This window comes from Medicago truncatula, chromosome 1, assembly GCF_003473485.1.
Source record: "Medicago truncatula cultivar Jemalong A17 chromosome 1, MtrunA17r5.0-ANR, whole genome shotgun sequence".
Classification (NCBI taxonomy): Eukaryota; Viridiplantae; Streptophyta; class Magnoliopsida; order Fabales; family Fabaceae; genus Medicago; species Medicago truncatula.
Genome location: NC_053042.1, coordinates 2,833,464 through 2,855,967, shown reverse-complemented (window position 1 = coordinate 2,855,967; position 22,504 = coordinate 2,833,464). Strand labels below are relative to the sequence as shown.

At 33.5% G+C, this 22,504-nt stretch overlaps 3 protein-coding genes across 3 annotated transcripts; 1 reads left to right on the top strand and 2 right to left on the bottom strand.

Annotated features, from left to right (window-relative positions):
- Nucleotides 1-1,109: 1,109 nt before the first annotated feature.
- LOC25481947 (aspartate aminotransferase P2, mitochondrial) lies at nucleotides 1,110-5,186 on the top strand. The gene is made up of 11 exons (XM_013610370.3): nucleotides 1,110-1,337; nucleotides 1,416-1,487; nucleotides 2,190-2,384; nucleotides 2,524-2,562; nucleotides 2,652-2,741; nucleotides 2,856-2,964; nucleotides 3,056-3,165; nucleotides 3,407-3,550; nucleotides 3,745-3,911; nucleotides 4,351-4,615; nucleotides 4,767-5,186. Exons 1-11 carry the CDS (start codon nucleotides 1,263-1,265, stop codon nucleotides 4,896-4,898), a joined length of 1,398 nt encoding a protein of 465 aa, XP_013465824.1. The 5' UTR covers nucleotides 1,110-1,262; the 3' UTR covers nucleotides 4,899-5,186.
- Nucleotides 5,187-5,655: 469 nt separating this feature from the next.
- LOC25481946 (probable receptor-like protein kinase At1g80640) lies at nucleotides 5,656-10,184 on the bottom strand. The gene is made up of 10 exons (XM_013610368.3): nucleotides 9,933-10,184; nucleotides 9,500-9,670; nucleotides 9,015-9,265; nucleotides 8,780-8,912; nucleotides 8,375-8,438; nucleotides 8,192-8,288; nucleotides 7,972-8,074; nucleotides 6,811-6,929; nucleotides 6,518-6,607; nucleotides 5,656-6,215 (listed from the first exon to the last, which is right to left on the bottom strand). Exons 1-10 carry the CDS (start codon nucleotides 10,108-10,110, stop codon nucleotides 6,060-6,062), a joined length of 1,362 nt encoding a protein of 453 aa, XP_013465822.2. The 5' UTR covers nucleotides 10,111-10,184; the 3' UTR covers nucleotides 5,656-6,059.
- Nucleotides 10,185-14,958: 4,774 nt separating this feature from the next.
- Nucleotides 14,959-17,924, bottom strand: LOC25481945 (aberrant root formation protein 4). The gene is given in 12 exon segments (XM_039829842.1): nucleotides 14,959-15,068; nucleotides 15,071-15,205; nucleotides 15,471-15,522; nucleotides 15,641-15,826; nucleotides 16,296-16,373; nucleotides 16,550-16,591; nucleotides 16,593-16,622; nucleotides 16,732-17,027; nucleotides 17,094-17,153; nucleotides 17,246-17,396; nucleotides 17,498-17,560; nucleotides 17,904-17,924. Coding segments are annotated over 12 exon segments (1,191 nt in total). The 3' UTR covers nucleotides 14,959-14,991.
- Between the last annotated feature and the right edge of the window lie 4,580 nt (nucleotides 17,925-22,504).

Here is a 22,504-nt window from a genome sequence, read left to right as displayed (position 1 = left end):
ATTTCGCTTCTCGAATAGTAGTTGTTATTTTTTAATGATAAATGTTAATAACTTAAATGTTATGTTAGTTTTTACTCTCTTCGTTAAGACTTGAATCACAGATCTTTAAATCCTTAACTTTTTAGGTCAGACCAATTGAGCTGTCCAATCCGTCCCTCGAGTAGTAGTTTTTTTTTCCTTGCTTTATTTTATTTTCCTTTCCCTTTTTTTATACTATAAAACTAGCTAGACTCTAAAACTTTTAGACGAATCATTTCCTCCCCTACAAATCGTTCTCTTTTTAAAACTCCTACCAACTTAAACGTAGAGTCTTTGTAAGTGACCACCACTGTCCTTTCAATCTACGACAACGTCAACTCTAATATCACTCCTCATTGTTGCAGTGTAGTAATTGTTAGTTAAAAGTATCACATAGTGAGATGACACATATAGTTAATGTCTTAATGTTTTAGATGGAGATATAATATCTCTCTAATTTATATGATTGCTCCCAACGCAACGTGAATGATCTTCAGATAGTCTCTCCCCATGATCCAACACATTCACCATTAAAGATTTTTGTTGGTGTTACCCTTTGCTTTTTAGGAAAAATGAGTCCTAATAATCTAAAGTTCGTCGAAAAAGTAAGCAAAAACTGACCAAAACTAAAATCTTCACTATTAAAAATAATATCTTACATTTTTCTCATATTTATTGATATTGACTTAATTATTTATTTTCCTTACTTATGAACATTAGTACTAAGAATAATATATTGTTGAAAAAAATTATCCAATCCTAAAACTTGTTTTTATTTGCTCAGGATATATTGTTTTTATAAGAAAATAACATTATTAAACGAGATCGTCATTTTTTTTTTATGTTAACTCGAAATAAACCTTGAGTAATCATGAATTCGATCGTGAAATAATTATAGTTTGACCAAAAATTATTTTATCTAAAAATTGAACTTTGTTATCTCGAACGATTCATTCTTTAATTTGAACTTATTAACAAACATCTTGAGCCCAATTGATTGGTTTTATGAACTTAAAAAATGTTTTGATTATTTTTATTGTTAAAAGTGATAAAACAAAAACATTGTCGTTGTTGATAAAATGAGTGACATTGTACTTGTCGTCAGCCCATAGTTTCATTTGATATCACTTTCACTCTTCACTCTGTGATCTCATCTAAATCTTTATTATACAAAATCAAACCATTTTCGCAACTCTTTCTTTCTGTTGCGTTCTTTTGGTTTTTTCCTCTTCACAACAATAAAAATGGCATCATCTTCATTACTCTCCTCTGTACCTTCACACTCTGCTTCACTTTCGATCCTCGATACCAACATCAAGGTTCTGTGTATGAATCAATCAATCAATCTTTACCTATTTATGATTTAATCAATTAATCAATGTTTTTGTTTTCAACAGGGAAAGCTTAAGCTTGGAACCAACGGTTTGAGATTTAACAATGAAGGAATCAACAACTTCTCCAATTTAAGGGTGTGTATATCTTACTTACTAATGTTCTTCATTTAACTTTTTTAAATTTATCATTTTCAGCTTTACTTTAGATTAAAAATGTAATTTTCAGCTCGAGGGATTATTCTCTGCAGTTGCGCGCATAGATACCAGCTGTTGTTAATTATGTTCCAATTTTTGTGTTCATAATGGATTGAAGAACAATTTTAAAATTGCTATTCAAAGTGTTTAAATATTATTACTAACACAGAGTTCATGTTACTTATTAGTTACCGATGTTCTTCATCAACTACTTTTAATTGTTATTTTGTTAATTTACTAATGTTACTTATACAACCTTACTTTAGATTAGAATTGTAAAACCAAGTGGTTGGATCAAGCAATTAAGGAGCTTTAGTTATAATTGAATCGATTAAGAATATTGAGTTTGAAGCCCGGCTGAAACAATTATTGATCAGACTTTACATTACCTCCGGACATCAGATTACCAGTTTCCTCTGGAAACCGGAGGGTTAAGACAAAAATAAGAAATTAGAACTGTAATTCAATTCCTGATGTTAACTTGTTAACTCTGTTCTTATTTTTGTGTTCATAATGGATCAAAGTATAGTTTTAAAATTGCAATTGAAGTTGATTAATTAGGATTTAGGAGGTGGTCCTACTACCCTGATCAATTTCATTGTGTCTGTTCTGATCTTTTGTCTGTTGATTTTGTTTATTCAGTCATCTGGTCGGATCTGTATGGCTGTTGCGACTAATGTTTCTCGGTTTGAGGGTATACCAATGGCTCCTCCTGATCCAATTCTTGGAGTTTCCGAAGCATTTAAAGCAGACACGAGCGATGTCAAGCTCAATCTTGGAGTTGGGGCCTACAGAACGGAAGAACTACAACCTTATGTGCTTAATGTTGTGAAAAAGGTATTTGATGCTATGTTTTTTTACAGTTTGCACATTTCCCTTGCCATGTATTGATTTCTTATTTTACTTCTTGTTCAGAAATCTGAGGCTATTTTTTCAGTTGAGTCAATATTGGTTTTGATGAAATTCTTGTTTTTAGGCAGAAAATCTTATGCTGGAGAGAGGGGAAAACAAAGAGGTAATTTTCTTTAGGTCGTATGCAATTTATTTGTGGCATAAAATTGTTGAGATTTAGATTACTGACTGTGATTTCACTTGGAATTGCAGTATCTCCCCATTGAGGGTTTGGCTGCATTTAATAAGGCAACTGCAGAGTTGTTGCTCGGAGCAGACAATCCAGCAATCAAACAGCAAAGAGTATGTAGTTGATTTAGAAAATATAATATTTTTGAAGTATACAACATTTATTGGTTGTGAGATCATAAAAACAAACAAGAAATAAATCAATTTTTCTCTCTCTTTTTTACCCAGGTTGCCACTGTCCAAGGTCTTTCAGGAACTGGTTCTCTGCGACTAGGTGCAGCTCTGATAGAACGATATTTTCCTGGAGCAAAAGTTTTGATATCAAATCCTACGTGGGGTGTGAATTTTAGTCCTTTCTCGGTTTAACTTGGTCATGATATTTGTTTCGAGGGAATTTGTACATCGTAGGTAACATTGTTCTCTTGCAGGTAATCACAAGAATATTTTCAACGATGCTCGAGTACCATGGTCTGAGTACCGATACTATGACCCCAAGACAGTTGGTTTGGATTTTGAGGGCATGATAGAAGATATAAAGGTTACATCCTGATCCATTATTTAGAAAGTGAAATTAATCATACTTTTTATATGGACTATGATATTTTTCTCAACTGTTTTCTGTTTTGCATTAGATAGTAGATGCTGATTTATTAGAATGTTTTAGTTCATCTTGTAGTGAAGGCCAACAGAAGAACATGAATTCACATTTAATTAGAATATTCATACAATTCTAAAGAAAATGGAACTCTATCTAATTGTAACTGTTTACATTTTTATAGTCGGCTCCGGAAGGAACTTTTGTGCTACTTCATGGATGTGCACATAACCCTACTGGTATTGATCCAACCCCAGAACAGTGGGAAAAAATAGCTGATGTAATTCAACTAAAGAACCACTTTCCATTTTTTGATGTTGCTTACCAGGTACACAATCTTTCGAAAAATCAGCTATCATTTTATTTAGTTTCTGGGCAGCATGTTCAAACAGAATTAACATATTTGAAATCATGACAAATTAACCTTACAACAAATAATGTGGATACAACTTGAAACAGGTAGATATTGTAGAGTAACCAATTTATTTTACGATATACTAAACTGCTCAATAAAAATTTCAGGGTTTTGCTAGTGGAAGCCTTGATGAAGATGCGGCTTCTGTGAGATTGTTTGTGTCACGTGGCATGGAGGTTCTCGTAGCTCAGTCATACAGTAAAAACCTCGGTCTTTATGCTGAAAGGGTTGGAGCTATCAACGTCATTTCCTCCTCACCAGAATCTGCAACAAGGTGTTGTAAATTACGAATGCTGTGCTTTCTAATTATTTTTTTTTTAAATGCAATGCACTTGTCTAAGAAAATATTGAATTCTGATTCCTTTTCCTGATAGGTGAAAAATTCATTTTATCAATCAAGAGTTGTACGGAATAAACTTTACGATAGGCATTTTGTAGGAATAGAAAAGTTTAAATAATCTTGTACTATTGCTATGAGTCTTTTCGATAATCACTTCCTGAATGAGTTGAAATGAACTTTCACACATTAACTTCTTTGAAAGCTCTCCCACCTATCGTCTACATGAACAACTATAATATGTGTTCAACTTAATCAGCTGTTTTGTTTAAGAAGGAAGACATCTTTGATTCAACTTGACCAATGCAATGTATGCTATAGTAAAAGTTTTGTCTTGGTCAACACTCAACGACTTGATGATTACTATGTATTTCAGGGTAAAGAGCCAATTGAAAAGGCTTGCTCGACCAATGTACTCTAATCCACCTGTTCACGGGGCTAGGATTGTTGCTAATATTGTTGGGACTCCAGCTCTCTTTGATGAATGGAAAGCAGAAATGGAAATGATGGCTGGAAGGATAAAAACTGTTAGACAGGCACTATATGATAGTATTTCTTCAAAAGACAAAAGTGGAAAGGATTGGTCATTCATACTTAAGCAGATAGGCATGTTCTCATTCACGGGCTTGAACAAGAGCCAGGTTTTTGACTCCCCCTCTGACTTATCTCTTTTATATGTTATCTTTAGTCCTATTTCTTTGACTCTATCGACGTGATATGAGTATGTGATTTGTATTTAATGTATTGCATTATTGACTTTGTTGTTCTTTGTTATATCTTCTGTTTGCTCAGAGTGACAATATGACAAATAAGTGGCATATATACATGACAAAGGATGGAAGGATTTCCCTGGCAGGATTGTCACTGGCCAAATGTGAATACCTTGCAGATGCTATTATCGATTCATATCATAATGTCAGCTGAAACGCTGTGAAACATGCTTTTGAAGCAAGCATATATTTTTGGTGAGTATTATACCAAATCATAGTGATTGACACACATTACAATAATTTTATTATGTATGTATGCATTGTTTGTCATACATATGTACCTAAAGTCCCTTTGGAAATCATGTTGTAACCTTGAATAAGTTGAATCAAAGTGTTGATGTAACAGACGAGTCTCTTTTGCAGACTTGAAGCAAGTTGAACCTAATTATTGATTCAGAGTATGTTTCTTATTGTTGTAATACTACTATATTAAATCATTTTACATTATTGGTTCTTCAAAATTGGCAACACCAATGTCAATAGATGACATGGGGTGAAACAGTTACGGCTTTCTATCAACATAAATGATTCGCGCACAATGAAATGGATTCAAATCATGCCTTCAAGGAAAACATGCACTCATGCAGTCAATGTATCATAATTGTTAGATGAAGATCATATAACCCACAATTCAAGTTTATTTTTTAATTCCGACGTACCATACTTTAAGTATGAGTTCAATGATTCCGATTCATTGACTACATGAATGCATGTTTTCCCTAACTGCGTAGTATCCGGATACTTTGTTGGTCAATATTAGAGGTACTATACAATGGTTCACATGATTTGTCAATCCAATTGAATCACATGAGTTATGGACACAATTTTCATGATATGGGATGTCCGAACTCTAAACAAATTACCTTTTAAAGCAATTCCTTATGTCTTGCAAAGAAAACACAACAAGCGACTTTAGCAGAATAAGTAGCTTCTATATGAATTATTTGTAATCCGGTTTTATTGAATTACATACAGTCAAAAGAGGTAATGAAAGACAATCAGATCCTCTCTGACCAGTACATAGTTCCACAAAATCACTTCACTATACACAAATATTTTCACGAAATCAAAACTAAAATCTACTCCGCATTTATCATTAACAATCCCAAGCTCTTCATATTTGGGCCTACCCTTTTCCCTTATGAACGTTTCTATGTTTCATGGTCAAACTCTTAGACTGCATACATGAACAATGTGGCTATGAATCTGTCTGCAATCCCGAGCTTTTATAAAGAATCATTCATTTGGCAGCATCATGAAAACATTGCCTGAATTCTCAATGCAAGAACGTTGTCTGAAATCGATGATGACTATGTTAACTAGAATTCTTAGGTTGCTGCGTCACTTGTGAAACTCTGAGTGTTCCTCCAAGCTCAACAGGTACAAGAGGGATGAGGGAGTGTAGAACATCTGCAATCAAAGGGCGGTAACACGGCTCTGGCTGCACACATAATACAGCCACAGCAGCAACCTATAAAGTACACAAATTCCATGTGGTAGTTAAGCAGAATGCTGCAAAAAATTGAAGATGTAGAGCAACGATAACTCCACCAGGAACCTGGTTTTAGGCTTATGAGCCTATTTGAACAAGTTTCTTAAAAAAAAAAAACTAAAAAGGCAGTATTTAAAAAATCTTGTGATAACAGTATTGTTAAACAACTGATTACCACAAAAGTTAAAATTAGCCTCCTTGTCTCAGTTTTTTAGAAGTTTTCTCAGTTAAATTAAATATAAACTCGATAAGTTTGTGTTTAGACTCGGAGATTCTTAAACCTGGTATAAGTGCTTAGGATCCATTGTATTCTTAATCACATTATCCACAATGTTTGGAAGCTTGGATCTGTCTGTGAGCTGTGGCATGGCCTGCAATTAGAAGAAAAATAGCTCATTATCATTCATTTATCATATCAACCATATCTAATAATATGTTTGTTCGGCATTCATCTATTCTTTCTTGCGTTTCAAGTCAGTTTCAACGTGAATATTGAGAAGCTACAAATTGTTGGTTCAAAGTGGACACACGCCGTCAAAACAAACATATACTAATCTGATCAAACAACACATACCCATGTGACAATAGACTGGCATTGAGATGGTGTAAGTTTTTCCACAGGCTTTCTTCCTAATAGAAGCTCAAGAAGCACAACTCCAAAAGCATACACATCACTTTTATCTGTCAATTTACCTGTAAATATAATTTAAATGCAGTTTCCTTAGTAAATAATTCAATTTTTTTTTTTTTATAGATGAGTTTCACATAATTTCTAATTTAATTGTTGAATCAAGACCCCATTTGGTTCCTTGCTTGCTACTTCTCCATGTTCTCCAAAAATCATTGCAGATGTGATCCATTTCATTTATACCTTATGCTAAAATATGACTATAATTAACAAAAAAAAACTCTTAAAATTTAATTAAATTTCAACTGAATAATATAATGCTTATAGGTGTTTGATCTAGAAAAAACCTTCTAATGTTTCCCATCTTTCAGACAAGAATCAATTCCACCTCACTGATGCTTGCTGTCACAGTAGTTGTGCATAAATTTTAGTTCCAACTCTCAAGATATTGTTTATTTTTCTTCATTATTATTATTATTATTATTATTATTATTATTATTATTATTATTATTATTATTATTATTATTATAAGTATTAATATTTTGTTATCACTGACAAGAAGCACCTAGAGCAAACTAGATACATATGAGACTGACATGTAACTGACAACATCTTAATTTAATATTCTATATGACTTGCTATGTCAGTTGGGTAGGTACATGCCCCATACGAGCACAAGATGCACAGTTCATACCTTTCAAACGGATCTCGATTGCGTGCGGTCAGAATATTGTGCCTTCATAGAGTCAACACATCAATGACCGTTGAATCAAGATTAAACAATTCATATTTAAACTTAGTATTTTAGATTTGAAATAAAAATAAAAATCAGCGTATTTTCTAGATTGTCCGAACTTGACCAAACAGCCACCAATGTACCGACTACTGAGTATGCGAATACAGAGTATTCCAACTGCATGCCATTTCCCTTTCAAACCCACCCTAACCACCATACACAATTAATGCATCATGCATAAGGGTATTAAAAAAAGCAACATCTTAGATCTGGTCTGTTGAAAGTTTAACTATATATTAAATAACCATTCATAGATCAACTTGTATGACCAATGCATATGCATGAAATTGTACTAAGTTGAGCTGGCATACCATCTAAAAGATACTCCGGGGCAACATACCCCAATGTGCCTGAAAGCTTGATGTTATTCTTGTTTTGGGACCCATCAGTTATTGCAAGACCAAAATCAGAAAGCTGAATTCACCAACAAGTCATAGGGTCACAAAGAAATAAATGTGAACACAATAAATGTATAGCAATATAAGGAAAATAATTTATACATGAATTTCAACATAGCCTTTCTTTTTTTACCTTGGCATTGAAGTTTGCATCTAAAAGAATATTAGAAGATTTCAGATCTCTATGGATCACTGCAGGGTAGCAGTGCTCATGCAGATATTTTAAACCTCTGATTGACATTAATCAATAGTTTGTTCAGAAACATAGACATTAGAGCACATAGGAAAGGAATGGAAATTGATTAAAGAAGGTCACCTAGCTGTGTCAAGAGCAATCTTCATCCTCATATGCCAAGTCAATGCTGAGCCATGAGATGGTCCTTCACATAATCAATTTTTGGAAAATAGTAATTAGTATTATTTTATCATTGACCTCATTAACTTTTGATACGAGTCTTCTATTATCAGATAATAACAATAATTGAATGTAACCACGAAAGTTAGTTGTGTCGGACCTTGACACGTATCAGACAACAGACACGTATCAGACAGCAGACACACCTTCAAATTGAAACGTCGGTGCTATAAAGGTTGACATAACAATCATTGGTGAAATTTTTCCGTAACGATTATAATCACTTATATTAGTCTTAAAAGCAAAAGAGCACAATTTAGAAGAGTCAAATCCAATAAAATAAGATATCAGAAACAATATTTTTACCATGTAATTGAGTTTCCAATGATCCATTTTGCATCAACTCATAGACAATAAACCTTGAATCCTCATTACTGCTACAGCCCAGTAGAGAAATTACATTTGGATGTTGAATTTTACTTAACAAATCCACCTCATTCTGCAAATTCATCCAACTATTCAATACAGTTTTTTCCAACTCTTCATTACAAAAGAAAATTAAGTCAACAAAATAAATAAATAAATTATTAGCAAGAATTACCTCAAATTCTCTCTCAGCATATTGACATTCACAGTTCAACTTCTTGATGGCAACATCTAAATTATCATCCAACCTAGCCTTGTAAACACATCCAAAACCACCCTCACCTATGATGTTACTTTCCTTGAAATTTCCAGTGGCTTTTTCTAATTGCTTATAGTCAATGATTGGAACACACCCTTTCTTACCAACCATCTTCACAGAACTGAATTTACTCAAAAATGGAACTAAACCAAGCCCTTTTTCACCATCTAGACGTACAAAAAACAGAACAGGGAAAAAAAAGCAACAAATTTTCAGACAACTCTTAATCAACACAAAATTTACATTTTCTTGTTTTCAATCTATGTAACTAATTTTTAGTCCCTAAAAATCACAACTATAGACACAATTTTGCAATTTGTGAGGACTAAAAAGGCGATACAAGAACTAAAACAAAATTCGAGATAATTATAGGGACTATAACCATATTTAACACAAAATACCTGAGTTTTGAAGGTTTTTCTTTTTGGATTTTGAAGAATACTTGATGTAAAAAATCCAGAAGCTTAACAAACACAAAATGATAGCACCAAGTCCAGTGCTAGCTGCCACAAAAGCCATTACCTTTTTCTTGTGTGAATCCATATTTTGATGTTCATCCCCCACATGAATATCTGATCAATATCAACATACAGTATATACCAATAAGCATGAAATCAAATACATTGTAAATAAAAATTAAAAAATTTTCAAATTTCAAACCATTAATAGCAATTTAAGAGAGTTTAAGAAAAAAGGGTAGGATTTAATTATCCAAATAATGAGAAATAGCAAAAAACACTAACAATGGCCTAAAAAAAAACCACAAAACATTATTTGCATTTAGTTAAAGTAATGATTTTTAAATTTGAAATGATGAAGAGAGAGAGAATGTGCCTGGAGAGGAAGCAGATACAGCGATTGATGTAAGAATTGGTGAAATTTGAGGAGAGGGAACAAGAGGGTGTACTATAGAGGCAAGAATCCAAATGGGTTTGTGAGGAATAAGGAAGAACATAAAAAGAAGCTTCATTTTCATTGTTTCTATGAAAACATGTGAAGATAGATGGAACATGAAAAGGAACACACATGCATTGCACACAGTGACACAAGTAAAAGTTTGTGAGCCACTTGAAAGTGAATGTGTATTTTTGTATCTTTGAGTCTTCACACACACTGTTTTTTTTTTTTAGCTTCAAAACAATAATAGTACTCACTTTTTAGTTGATATTTTTTTAAGTTTAATTTTGATACATAGTGAATATAGATGTTTTTTTTTTAACAAAACATAATTCTATATGTTTTAAGCATGTGATTAGGCTTAATGAAATTCTTCAAAGGACGAATCGTTTCAGAGAATTTAAGTTTGATTTTAGGGTTGAATAATTATTAGTTAAATTATTTATCTTTCGATTGAATTCTGGATTAACGGAATTCCATTCCCCTAAAAGGATGGTTAATATAACAAAAAGTTGTTATGGAGAATGTTAATTGCTAACATGTACGTACCGAGTACAAATTGCTGAACCAAATATGAAAAATATGCGTTGAAAATTGTGCAGTCAACTTTTTAAAATTTTAACATTTATCATTTCTAATATGAAAATATTCTATTTTTACTTAACTTGTGCCCTTGACACAAGATGATCCAAGTAATTATTAGAGTCAAGCGTTACTAATGATAACACGATTATAATTAGTTGACCGTCTAAAATATCTTTTCATGTTTTTTACTTTAAAAGTAACATCAGTTGAATTTAAATCTAAGATCTCCAACTCCTTCGACTTTATCTCAAACCAATTGAGTTATGCAACCTATATATACATTATTATTAGTGTTATTATTATTCACCTAATGTCAACTTTTTGTGGCAATGTATTATTTTTTAATTGAAGTGATAGAAAAGAATGTAAAAAGTGTATAGTAATTTAAATCCCTTTTGAGCCTACTTTTGTGCAATGTGTCTTGTTGTATTTGTCACTTTTTCAATCTTTTGTTTCGATTTATTTAAGTGATTTTTTTTCTCTCGCTTTCTCAGCTATAGGAAAAAGAGGGACCGCAACAACAATTGACAGCTGAAATTTAATTTAATTTTAGGTTGATTGGCAACGGCAAGAAAATGATGTTCACTTGTCAAATTATCCTTTTAAGATGACAAGATCAAACTCTTAATATTGAGCTAATACTTTATGGACAAAATAAAAAATGAAAATTTAGAATCCTCTTTAAAGCAAGTTTTATGATGGTCCATCGTATATTAATACTATAAAATCATCTAAAATATCAACAACAACCAATAAACTTACAATTTTATTCATTCTAAAGACTAAATGGTGACATACTCAAGTCAATTTGACAAAAAGTAAGCAAAAGTTAATATGGATTGAATTTCGAGACACATTTATTATCTCTTGTTTTTTCCAGCGCTAATTTTAATAGAATCTCTTTGGAGATTGGTAGCTCACTAGCCAGCACCAATTTTGATCGAATCTCTCAGGAGATTGGTAGTTCACTTGATCAAGCTAAAAGTTTTAAGAAGTTAAGTTAAATGTTTAGAAGTAGATTTATGTCGAGGAAAAAAAATGTTTACATAACAATTAATATATAAACATTTTCTATTTCAATCATTGTTGGAATTTCAATTAATTTTCAGGCATGGATTCACACTAAACCATATATCAAATTGGTCAATCGTAGAACATGCATCCTCTAATGACATCTAGTAATCCATTATTTCATGATATTGACATACAAGTCAAAATCAAATAGTTGGAATTTGGATGAACAAGTCAAATTCCAGCTAAGATTACTGATAGAAAAAGAGTGATAGCCAAAAAAAAATATTTGAAGAAGAAATTCCAAAAAGTGCCTCATAAATTTCAAAAATAGCCAACTATACCTTCTTAAAGATGCCGAGATGAATATATTTGTGATGACAAAGTTTGCACATATTCTCCCTTAGAAAGCTTTTAAGTTGCGAATAATACATGTGGAATTCAACATTTGAGATTTGTCAAAACAAATTGAATTGTCCTCTCTCAAAAAAAATTGAATTGCTAATAAGTAGAAAAAAAGGTGAGAGTCAAGATATATTACATCTAATAAGTAGGGATAAATTGAATTGAATGAAAAAATATTTGAAGAATAAATGCCAAAATGTATTTCATTAATTTGAGAAGCAGCTCACTATGCATAATATTTTTAAAGATACCCATATAAGTCAATTACAAAATATAGATTCTTTGCTATTCGTATATAATGACATATCACAAGAAAAAATAATCAAAAGAAATACATTACATCTATATAAGTCAATTGCGTGATACTCTTGCTGTATTATTTTCCTCAATGTCAACAAAATGTTACATCACAACATTGCAATGTTAACCATTAGAAAGATAATTGGTAGTAAAAAACAACTTTGCTTTGCCCATAACAAAAATAGTATTTTTGTTTTCTCATAAGAAGAAGTTAAAAAAACCAAGCTAGGATAGATTAAGACTCCATAATCACTATTCACTATTCCCCTAGGCGTATGAAATGTTGGAATTAATTTAATAATAATTAACCAATTTGGCTGTTGGATTAAAAGTTCTTATAAATTGAATTATGTTTACAACAATCTATAAAAAAAAAATTAAAACTAATTGATACATTCATCCTACTATTTTGTTTTATAATACAAACAATTATATAATACACCTATGTATGTCCAAATCGTTTAAAATTTAATATATCGACCATAAAGATATTTATGTGTGATCCAACATTTAGCTTGAATAATAATATCATATTTTTACACCAGCGTCAACAAGGACTAAATATAATACAAGGGCAGTTGTAGTAGACATGAAATTAAAGAATCATGTGACTGAAAAAGTTGTGTGATTACAACATATGAATATGATATGACTATTGGTTTATGATTTGTATATACTATTAGGGAAAAAATAACACTCATCACGTGTTAGGTCGATTCTGGGTTTGAATTCTGATAATAGAGCTTATTAGTCCAATTATTATGTAAGATTAAATATCATTTCTGTTATTATACAATAAATTGAAATGAATTATTAATATTAAGGTGCTAATGAGAAGCTTAGCTGAATTCTTAATTCAAAATGGCACATGATTAAATAGATGCAAGGCTTGTTAAGCAACTTAGCTGAATTTTATAAGTATAATACTTTCTTAAAAAATTTCCATTTTGTTGGCCAAATAGAGGTTTTTTTTTTTTTTTTTTTCACTCAACTTTTTGCCTAAAAAATGCACCCTGTTGATAAAGATATGATTCACACTCCACACAGGAGTTGAAATTTTGATAGCACGTAAGACCTATCCTGATTGGGGTGAATCCTGGAAATCCAATTTACCTATTCCTTATTTGATTTTTTTTTATTTTTATTTTTTTATTTTTTTTTTTATCATGTACGTATCCAACAAAAAAGTTGCTAAAATGAAATTTTATTTTTCCCACACACTTTAATATAATTTTGATCATGAAATTATATAAATAGAGTTCAATTGTTATACAATGAGTGCAAAACTTTTTTTTTTTTTGCATCAAAAAATAAAAGATTGAGTGTAAAACTTTTTTTCAAATATATCCAATCAAATTACTCTATAATGTCACTTTAGTATTTTATCATGTTTGTTATCGAAACAACACCATGAATGTTTTACATATTAAGTTTTTTTTTCTTTCTTTTGGGTAGATTTTTACATAGTCAGATATAAATGGATACGTGTATTTTTTTTTACGATAACAGTGTGTACAAATTAACTTGAGTCCGTGTTTGCTCAATTAATTTGTTCTCTATTTATTGTCTAATGATGTTTGCGACAAATGTTAACTTATTACCATTACATATAACTTAATTTTTTTTTAAATACATATAACATAATTATATTTCGTTAAATAACAGCAATTAAATTTAACATTATACAATAACAAATATACAATCCTTGTCAAAAAAAAAAAAAAACAAATATACAATTTTTTTTTTAAGAAACTAAAATGAAATTTCTTATACATTATAAACACGAATGAAGCAAATGAAACTTATGACTAACAAATGAAGACAATGAGTCTTATGTATGAGCTCAGAATGCTAACTAAACAACAAGCCAACCAAGTAATTGCATAGTACTCCTGTCTCATTGGACATTGTATATCATTTTAACCCAAAAAATGTCACATTTTATACCATGTTATTAAATGTTTATAATTTAGGAAAGGAAAGTGTTTATGATACTCATGTTATTAGCTGCAGTATTTAATTTATGTGTGACAACCTTAAATGACTTATGACTAAATAAATACATCATGGATTAAAATCATGTACATGTCTGTTGCTCTCAAACGAAGCAGGTAACTATCAGATGCAGATTGATAGTTGACACAAAAAAACCAACGAGACACATGCACGTCATGTATGGTCGGTCCCCAATTCACAAAGCATGGAAGTTACGACTCTACATCCTTGGGACAACATTTCGGGACAACAAGGAAGCGAAAAGCTCAGCAAACTGTGGCATGCTAGCTTGCTAAAGACCATACAAGCTTCTGGTGAACTTGCAAACTTGATTGGGATAGGCAATAGTGACCCCTTGAAGAATAACAGCATCAAATTGTATGATCTCCATAAACTAAGCAACTCTTCATTACTATTCCACACTCAATAGCCTTTTCAGGTACTTTTATCGATTTTCAAGTAAAAAAGGAAGGTATCAATGAATCGGTGTCTTTTGCTATTTGCTACTTTACACAAAAGACTGCCCCTAAAAAACAAATTCAAAGCACAACTCAAAATGAATGTGCTCAATTTTACTGTATCTGCAAGGAGAGTTACTATTGAAACTTAATGTCTATACTTAAGATAATTAATAATTTCATATTTCAAAACTGACACGTACCAAAAAATATTTCAAAGATACTTTGGCCAAGAAGACAGGTTATGTGACTTGCTTTAGCTTCTCTTCTACAAGCTCAATGCACCGATACAACACCAACTCGAGTGGATTAAGGGTGCATCAATTGCAAGCTCATCATAATCACTCTTGTTCTCTGCCATTATACCTGTCACTAGCGTACGCAAAGGAAGCAGCCATTCATTGTAGACCTTGTTTAAACTGCTCCTCGACAAGACTCCAGTGTAGTTTGTCTTTCCTGTTACAAAGCGTAATTGTGAAACTTTAATTATACTTTAATTTAGATCGTCTCGCAACTAGTAATTATTAAACCAAAACCCAGGAAAAATCATTTCTGCTTAGGAACAATTAACAATTAAGAGGCCCGTTAACTTAAAAAATAAAATACTTGTTTCTCAAAAAAAAACTCTTTCAAATTAAATACATTTTTATCAAGAACTCTTGAAATGTAGTTTTCACCATCTTTTGATTGCTTTAGTTGATAATACGTTGATGTTGCATACCTGTAGATTCTGTCATTATTACAAAACTGTATAGGTTGAGAGCTGACAGCACCTGCAGGTTGTAAACAGAATGCTATTACCTACAGCCTTTTCAAAACAGTGCATAACCGAAAAATGAAACCAGAATAACGCATAGTGCTTTTTCAAATACTATGAAACAGGAAGAATACCGCATCACTCTGCTCTGGTAGGGAAGGAGGTCCTCCCTGTGGAGGTCTTAGAATTGACTCCACCAACTCAAGAACGCTGGGAGTCCAGAATGATATATCAATATGTTGGACATCTTTTACTACTGACGTACTACTGGAGATTTCTGTGTGCATTTCCCTCCGAACAAGATCAACCAAAATGGCAATCTACAGAGAGATGCAAGACCACCATTAGATAATTTAACACTTCCAGCTAGTTAAATAAACAATGTAGCTAAACAAATTGTGATTAAGAGAAGAGACATGTTAGCAACACCCTTTAACACTATTTTTCTAATAATATTCTATTGACTAAAATTATATGGGTCACACACCAAATTTGTGAGACTCAAAGATTTAGTGAGATCGATTTCCAAAATAGTGAGACTCCATAAATTTCTTTTTTTTTTGAAGAAGCTAAACTAACCCCCTCAAATTGGCACCAGAGAGAATCGAACCTGAGACCTTGAGGAGGAGCACACTCCCAGATCTCAAGCCTATACCACTAGGCCAAGCGAAGTGGGTTGAGACTCCATAAATTTCAATCAATAGGAACTAGGAAGTGTGTTAGAAAAAGAGTGTTAGATGGTGTGTTGCTAACACTCCTCAAGAAGAGAATTGCTAGCAAGAGAAATACCATGGAGGAAGAGTCGGTATTTGTAATCAATGCTATCAAGATGTCAAGGCTTTGAGAAATTGGAATATCAGCAAGTACCTTTGAGTAACATGAACACACACAAGACATTAACATATATCTCAATTTCATAAAATGAAGATTACATATTATACGTAAACTATATTGTTAATTGTGTAACCAAAAAAAAACTATATAAAAAAAAAAAAAAAAAAAACTTGCAACTTAAAAGGCATTGAATAGCATAAGAAACTCACTCCTTTTAACACAGCAAATGAGTTTTTTCTATGTTCTGGGTCTGTAGTAATACATGCTGACCATTTTAACAGCCTGAAATGTTATAGTGTAATCAAAAGTGAGGAACGTGTCAGCATTTTCCTCGTGGAAAAAGTAAATGATCGAGCAATGAGAAACAAACTGAAGTCAGGAATTGCAGTACCTGTAGAGCAGAAAAAAGATTTGGCATATAAGACGACCACTGGGACTGTTCATCATCGCAGTTTCCATGGATATCGCCATCTGTGATGCAAAGTAAGAAGTTGATAGTATGTTTCTTTAACTCCCACGGCAGACTTACAAAGGAAAGAACATGTTTTAATGTTCCTATTGCTTGCGACCTTTTGATCTGGTTATTACGAAGCTCATCCTTGACCACAGTCATATCTTCTTTAGCAGCATGGGCAACTTCCTCTGAGACATGCCCACAAATCACTGGCAAAAATGGAATTTGATGGGCTGGTGTAAAAGAAATCATAATACAAAAGGCAAGAATTTAATTACAGTAATTGTCCTATCACAGACCTGAAAGAGCGCAACCATGCTTGATATGAGATAAACAGTCCATATAATCATCTTTATTTTCTGCGTAATTGACACGGATTAAAAAATTGTGTAAACAAACAGTGCCTGAGTAAACATCGAAATAAATTAACAGCTTAGCCTAAGAGTACTACCTCCAAAAACGGCGCTAGCCACAACCTCGACATCATAAGTTGTAACTAGACTGAGATAAGATAAACCACAATATGATGAAATTCGTGACAGTTGTAGTACTAACGAATGACAACTTGAAGCTGTATAGCTTACACCAGCTGAAACAAGAGCCTGAACAGTGCATGGCAACATATTAAATCACATTAATGTAGTGGATGTGAACTTGGGAAGGAAAACAATTATAAAATTTAAATGCAGTACAGAGCAATTACCAAGCACTGCAGGACATATAGACCAAGCAGAGATCGGAACTTCTCCCTTGCAGCATCATCATCCTGTTAAGTGAAAAAATGTCGGCAAAAAATTGAAAATATGTTAAATATCATGCTTAGGACTGCTGATGTGTGTGTTGTCTGTTTTTATTTTAGTAACTGCTGTACAGTTTTTATTAATTAATTGTGTTGTATTGTGGTAGTTATTGGAAGTTTTAGTATTGTTAAACTATGTAAAAGAGGTGTGTATGTTCAGTTTGAATTATCAGACCAATTATATGAATGAAAGCAGTTATTTCTCCTTTGTCTTGTTCATTTTCTGCAACTGTTTTCTTGTTCAATTAACAACAATTGGTATCTAGAGCCCTATTGTAAGGTATCTGTGTGAGTTTAACGTCATGGAAACCGAAGCAAGTCTCTCCGGCATCGCTCCGACGGTGTTCGACGGAAGCAACTACCAACTTGCGTATGGAGGCATATTTGGAAGCTTTGGATTTGTGGGAAGCAGTGGAAGAAGATTATGAAATTCCTGTACTTCCAAACAATCCCACCATGGCACAAATAAAAATGCAAAAGGAAAAAAAGACAAAGAAGGCAATGGCAAAGGCCTGCTTGTTTGCTGCTGTCTCAACCACTATTTTCACAAGAATCATGTCCTTGAAATCAACAAAGGAGATATGGGATTATCTCAAGAAAGAATATGAAGGTGATGAAAGAATTAAAGGCATGCAAGTCCTGAACCTGATTCGGGAATTCGAACTTCAAAGAATGAAGGATTCCGAGACGATTCAAGATTACTCTGACAAACTTCTCAATATTGCAAACAATGTGAGACTTTTGGGATCATAATTCTCTGACTCAAGAATTGTTGAAAAAATTCTTGTAACTGTACCCGAAAGATATGAAGCAACCATCACTACTCTGGAGAATACCAAAGATTTCTCAAAAATTTCTTTGGCAGAATTGCTTAATGCATTGAAGGCACTAGAACAGAGAAGATTGATGAGAGAGGAAACAACACTTGAAGGAGCATTAGCAGCCAAGCAGCATAATGTGGGCTCAACATCAGCCAATGCAACAGAAAAGAATGTAATTCGAAGAAAATCTTATCCTCCATGTCAACACTGTGGAAAGAAAGGTCATCCACCCTTTAGATGTTGGAGAAGACCTGATGCTAAGTGTACCAAGTGTAATCAAATGGGGCATGATGTTGGAGAAAAAGAACAACATCCTTCAAAGCCCTACTGATACAGAGTAAGACATTAATATGGCATAGACTTTGCAGCCACCACCCTATATGCTAGCTTTCCAATTCCACCACCCTACTATTGACAATAAGGCCAACAAGCCACCATGTTTGACATTTACTAGATTGTGTTTCCATTGATGTATTAATTAACAGCACTATTTCAGCTACCATATGGCCTCTAGGATTGCTATAAATAAGGTCACTTCCTTCATGTATTACCACAATTTGAAATATATAAAACTTGAGTTTCTCATTTGAGAGTTAGAGAGTGGATTCTCTCTTGGTTTCTGAGCCATATTGACATCAGAGCAAGGTTCCAAATCCGGAGTTGAGTTTGAGTGAAAGAATCAACGGAAAGTTTGAGTTTTCTAAGGGTGTTCTTGAAGAAAAAGAGCTACCACCTTCGAAACTCTACTTTGCAGCCATTTTTTCGTAAAAATAACGCCGCCATTGCGTTCGGAAGGCCGAAAAACCCTGGGCTGGAGGTTTTTGTCACCAACGGAGCCTCCACGAGCCGCCAAACGACTCGTCGGAGTTCTCGCCGGACCACCACCCGTCGCCGGAAGTTAGAAGTTGAAGACGACCAGTCAGCTGCCACGTGTCACTTCATACCAATAACTTGCTGCCTCATGTCAACCTGACACATCACCCCTGACCTGTCTAGTAATCGACAAGTCAGCCTCCACATCCCTGCCACGTGTCACCCAGTCATCCAAAATTTTCATAAATTACAAATTTGGCCCAAAACTTTATGAAATTAGAATTTTACCCTTGTTCAAAAATTGTGAATTTTCAGGAAATCCTTCCTTTTTAGTGCTATTATAATAGACAATTCCTATTATGCTCTGTGGTTGCAGTTTAATGTGATCTTCCACATCAGAAAAGAATTATTCTATTTTATAGTACTTATACTCATTTCACCCTTTAAAATAAAAAATAAAAAATGCCTCCAAGAAAAAACGACCAAACACTTAGGGATATTCAAATGGAAGAAATGAGACGACAAATCCAACAGTTACAAGAAACTGTAAATGCACAACAAGCACAATTGGAAGCTCAACACATGCAATCAGACGTTGATGAATCAAGTAGTGAATCATCATCATTAAGAAGTCGTCGTCCACAAAGACAATCATTCAGAGACAATGACATCAAGGTAGATATTCCTGATTTTGAAGGAAAGCTACATCTAGATGCGTTCGTTGATTGGCTCCAAACTGTTGAACGTGTCTTCGAGTATAAAGAGATACTTGAAGAAAAGAAAGTCAAGATCATTGCTGCCAAATTAAAGAAGCATGCTTCCATTTGGTGGGAAAATCTAAAAACGAAGCGAGCCCGTGAAGGAAAAAGCAAGATCAAGACTTGGGAGAAAATGCGTCAAGAACTAAGCAAAAAGTTCTTTCTTTCTCACTATTATCAAGATAGTTTTATTCAACTACAGAACCTTTGTCAGAAAAACTTGTCTGTAGAAGAATACACTGGAGAATTTGAGAAGTTAATGATGAAGTGCGACATTCATGAAAGGGAGGAGCAGACAATAGCTCGTTACCTTGGTGGATTAAACACTGACGTTGCTCATCCAGTTCAGCTCCAACAATACTGGTCATTAGACGATGTTGTTCGTTTGGCCATGTGAGTGGAGAAACATTTACCCAAGAAGCATTCTTATAGGAATTTTTCCTCCACTAAGAATTCTTCTTATCCCCGCAAAACAGACAACGATCAGCCCAACACTTCTACAAAACCTTCTTCTAAACCCACTACAGAAAATAAACCCAAAGCTACCAAGTGTTTCAAATGTCAAGGTTTTGGACATATAGCTTCAAATTGTCCAACACGAAGAACCATCACCATCATCAAAGGAGAAGCTTATGAAGATGTTGATGAGGAAACAAACCGAGATGAACCAGAAAAAGAAGAAGTGTTAGAGCCAATTTATGATGAAGAGCTCATTGTTGCTGATCATGGCGAGTCTCTAGTGATCAGACGAAGCCTACACGCGATGTCAGCTCAAGAAGAACATTTGTTGAGGAAAAACATTTTCCATACTCGTTGCACCACTGCCGGAAAAGTTTGTGATGTTATAATAGACAGTGGTAGTTGTGAAAATGTGGTGTCGAACTACATGGTGGAGAAGTTAGAGATGCCAGCACAAAGTCATCATCATCCTTACATACTACAATGGCTCAACAAAGGTAGTGAAGTGAAGGTTACGAAGCGTTGTCTTGTGAGTTTTTCCATTGGTCAGAAGTATCAAGATCAAATTTGGTGTGATGCCGTCCCAATGGATGCATGTCATCTTCTCCTTGGAATACCCTGGCAATACGATCGTCGTGCCCATCATGATTGTTATGCCAACACCTACTCCTTTGTCAAAGATGGAGTAAAAATCAAGTTAACTTCATTACCACCGAGTGGACTTGATAAAAACAAAAATGAGTCCAAGTCATTAGTGTCTTTAATCACTAAGACTCAGTTCAAAGAAGCTGTGGACGAAGTCCAAACCATGAGCTTTATTCTAATGTTTGAAGAAAATGCATAAACTGTCCTTCTAGTAGAAATTGAACAAATGCTCAGTGAATTCGCAGATGTAGTACCAGAAGACGTTCCACAAGGATTGCCGCCGATGCGAGACATTCAACATGTTATTGACTTTATTCCTGGAGCTATCATTCCTAATAGACCAGCTTATAGAATGAGTCCGCAAGAGCATGCTGATAGATCTTTTAGCAAGTGTACTAAATACTATCGAAGTAGTAAAAATATCGTTCCCACGAGGACTGTGTTAATCTCAATTTAGCAATAAGGTTAATATTTAGGATGTGTAAATTATTTTAATGTCTGAGGCAGTAGTTTTGGTTTGCATAAAATTAAATAAACAGAATATAAAGATAGTTTTGGAAAGAAAAAGAGAGAGATGAGATCAGGTCTTTCGAGTCATCTATGTTTCCCTAATTGGTATACTGCACCTATTCTTATGAATGATTCTCTAGTTCCACGATAGTTAACAAAATAGTCATAATCAATCCCTTGAGTTAGAACCCTCTTCTCAAACTACAGCCCCTAATTCCTTAGGTGGTCTAATAATCTTTGAAGGTTTAAGAACGTTAAGCTAGTATCACTAATAAAGGATTATCCATTCCTAGACTAACCATGTTTATTAGAACAATTCAATTAGGTATAAGTCGAAAGCTAGGGTCAGTAGTCATTCGTTCTCACTAAATCATGTTTATATTTGATCAGGATATAAAAAGCATTAAGAACAATTGAATTGAATAAAAACTAAATTGTCATTCACAATAAATAGAGTTTCACAGCAACATGAGTCAATTAGGGTTACACAGATTCATCTCAGACCTAATCAAAGGAATTTAGCTAGACATGATCAAAGAATAAACAACATAAGTAAAGAAAATAAATAAACCGATAGAACTCCGATGTCGTCGGCGTTGCTCTCGATATCTTTTCAATCGCTACTGATGTCTTTTTCCAATTTCCATGTAGCTATCCCCTGCTCTTTTCTTCTCGTGAAGCGTGCTGCTCTTTCTTTCCAAATCGTGGCTTCTCTCTGTACCAAGCGTAAGTTCTTGAATCCTCTTGTGCAGCTCCTTTTATAACCTTCCAACCTAGTTCCCTTGGTGGCAAGTCACGTTTTCTTCTCTTGGATCAAACATAAGCCCATATGAATTCTTAATTCCATTGCTTCTTGACACCTTTTATTTTGCTCTTTTTGATCATATTTTCTCTTGCTTACATTT

Coding starts and splice junctions, on each gene's coding strand:
- LOC25481946 (XM_013610368.3), bottom strand. CDS start 10,110: ATGTTCCATCTATCTTCACATGTTTTCATAGAAACAATGAAAATGAAG. Junction 9,671..9,932: donor TGTATCTGCTTCCTCTCCAG/GCACATTCTCTC, acceptor GATATTGATCAG/ATATTCATGTGGGGGATGAA. Junction 8,289..8,374: donor ATTGCTCTTGACACAGCTAG/GTGACCTTCTTT, acceptor AATGTCAATCAG/AGGTTTAAAATATCTGCATG.
- LOC25481947 (XM_013610370.3), top strand. CDS start 1,263: ATGGCATCATCTTCATTACTCTCCTCTGTACCTTCACACTCTGCTTCA. Junction 2,385..2,523: donor TGCTTAATGTTGTGAAAAAG/GTATTTGATGCT, acceptor TCTTGTTTTTAG/GCAGAAAATCTTATGCTGGA. Junction 3,912..4,350: donor TCACCAGAATCTGCAACAAG/GTGTTGTAAATT, acceptor TATGTATTTCAG/GGTAAAGAGCCAATTGAAAA.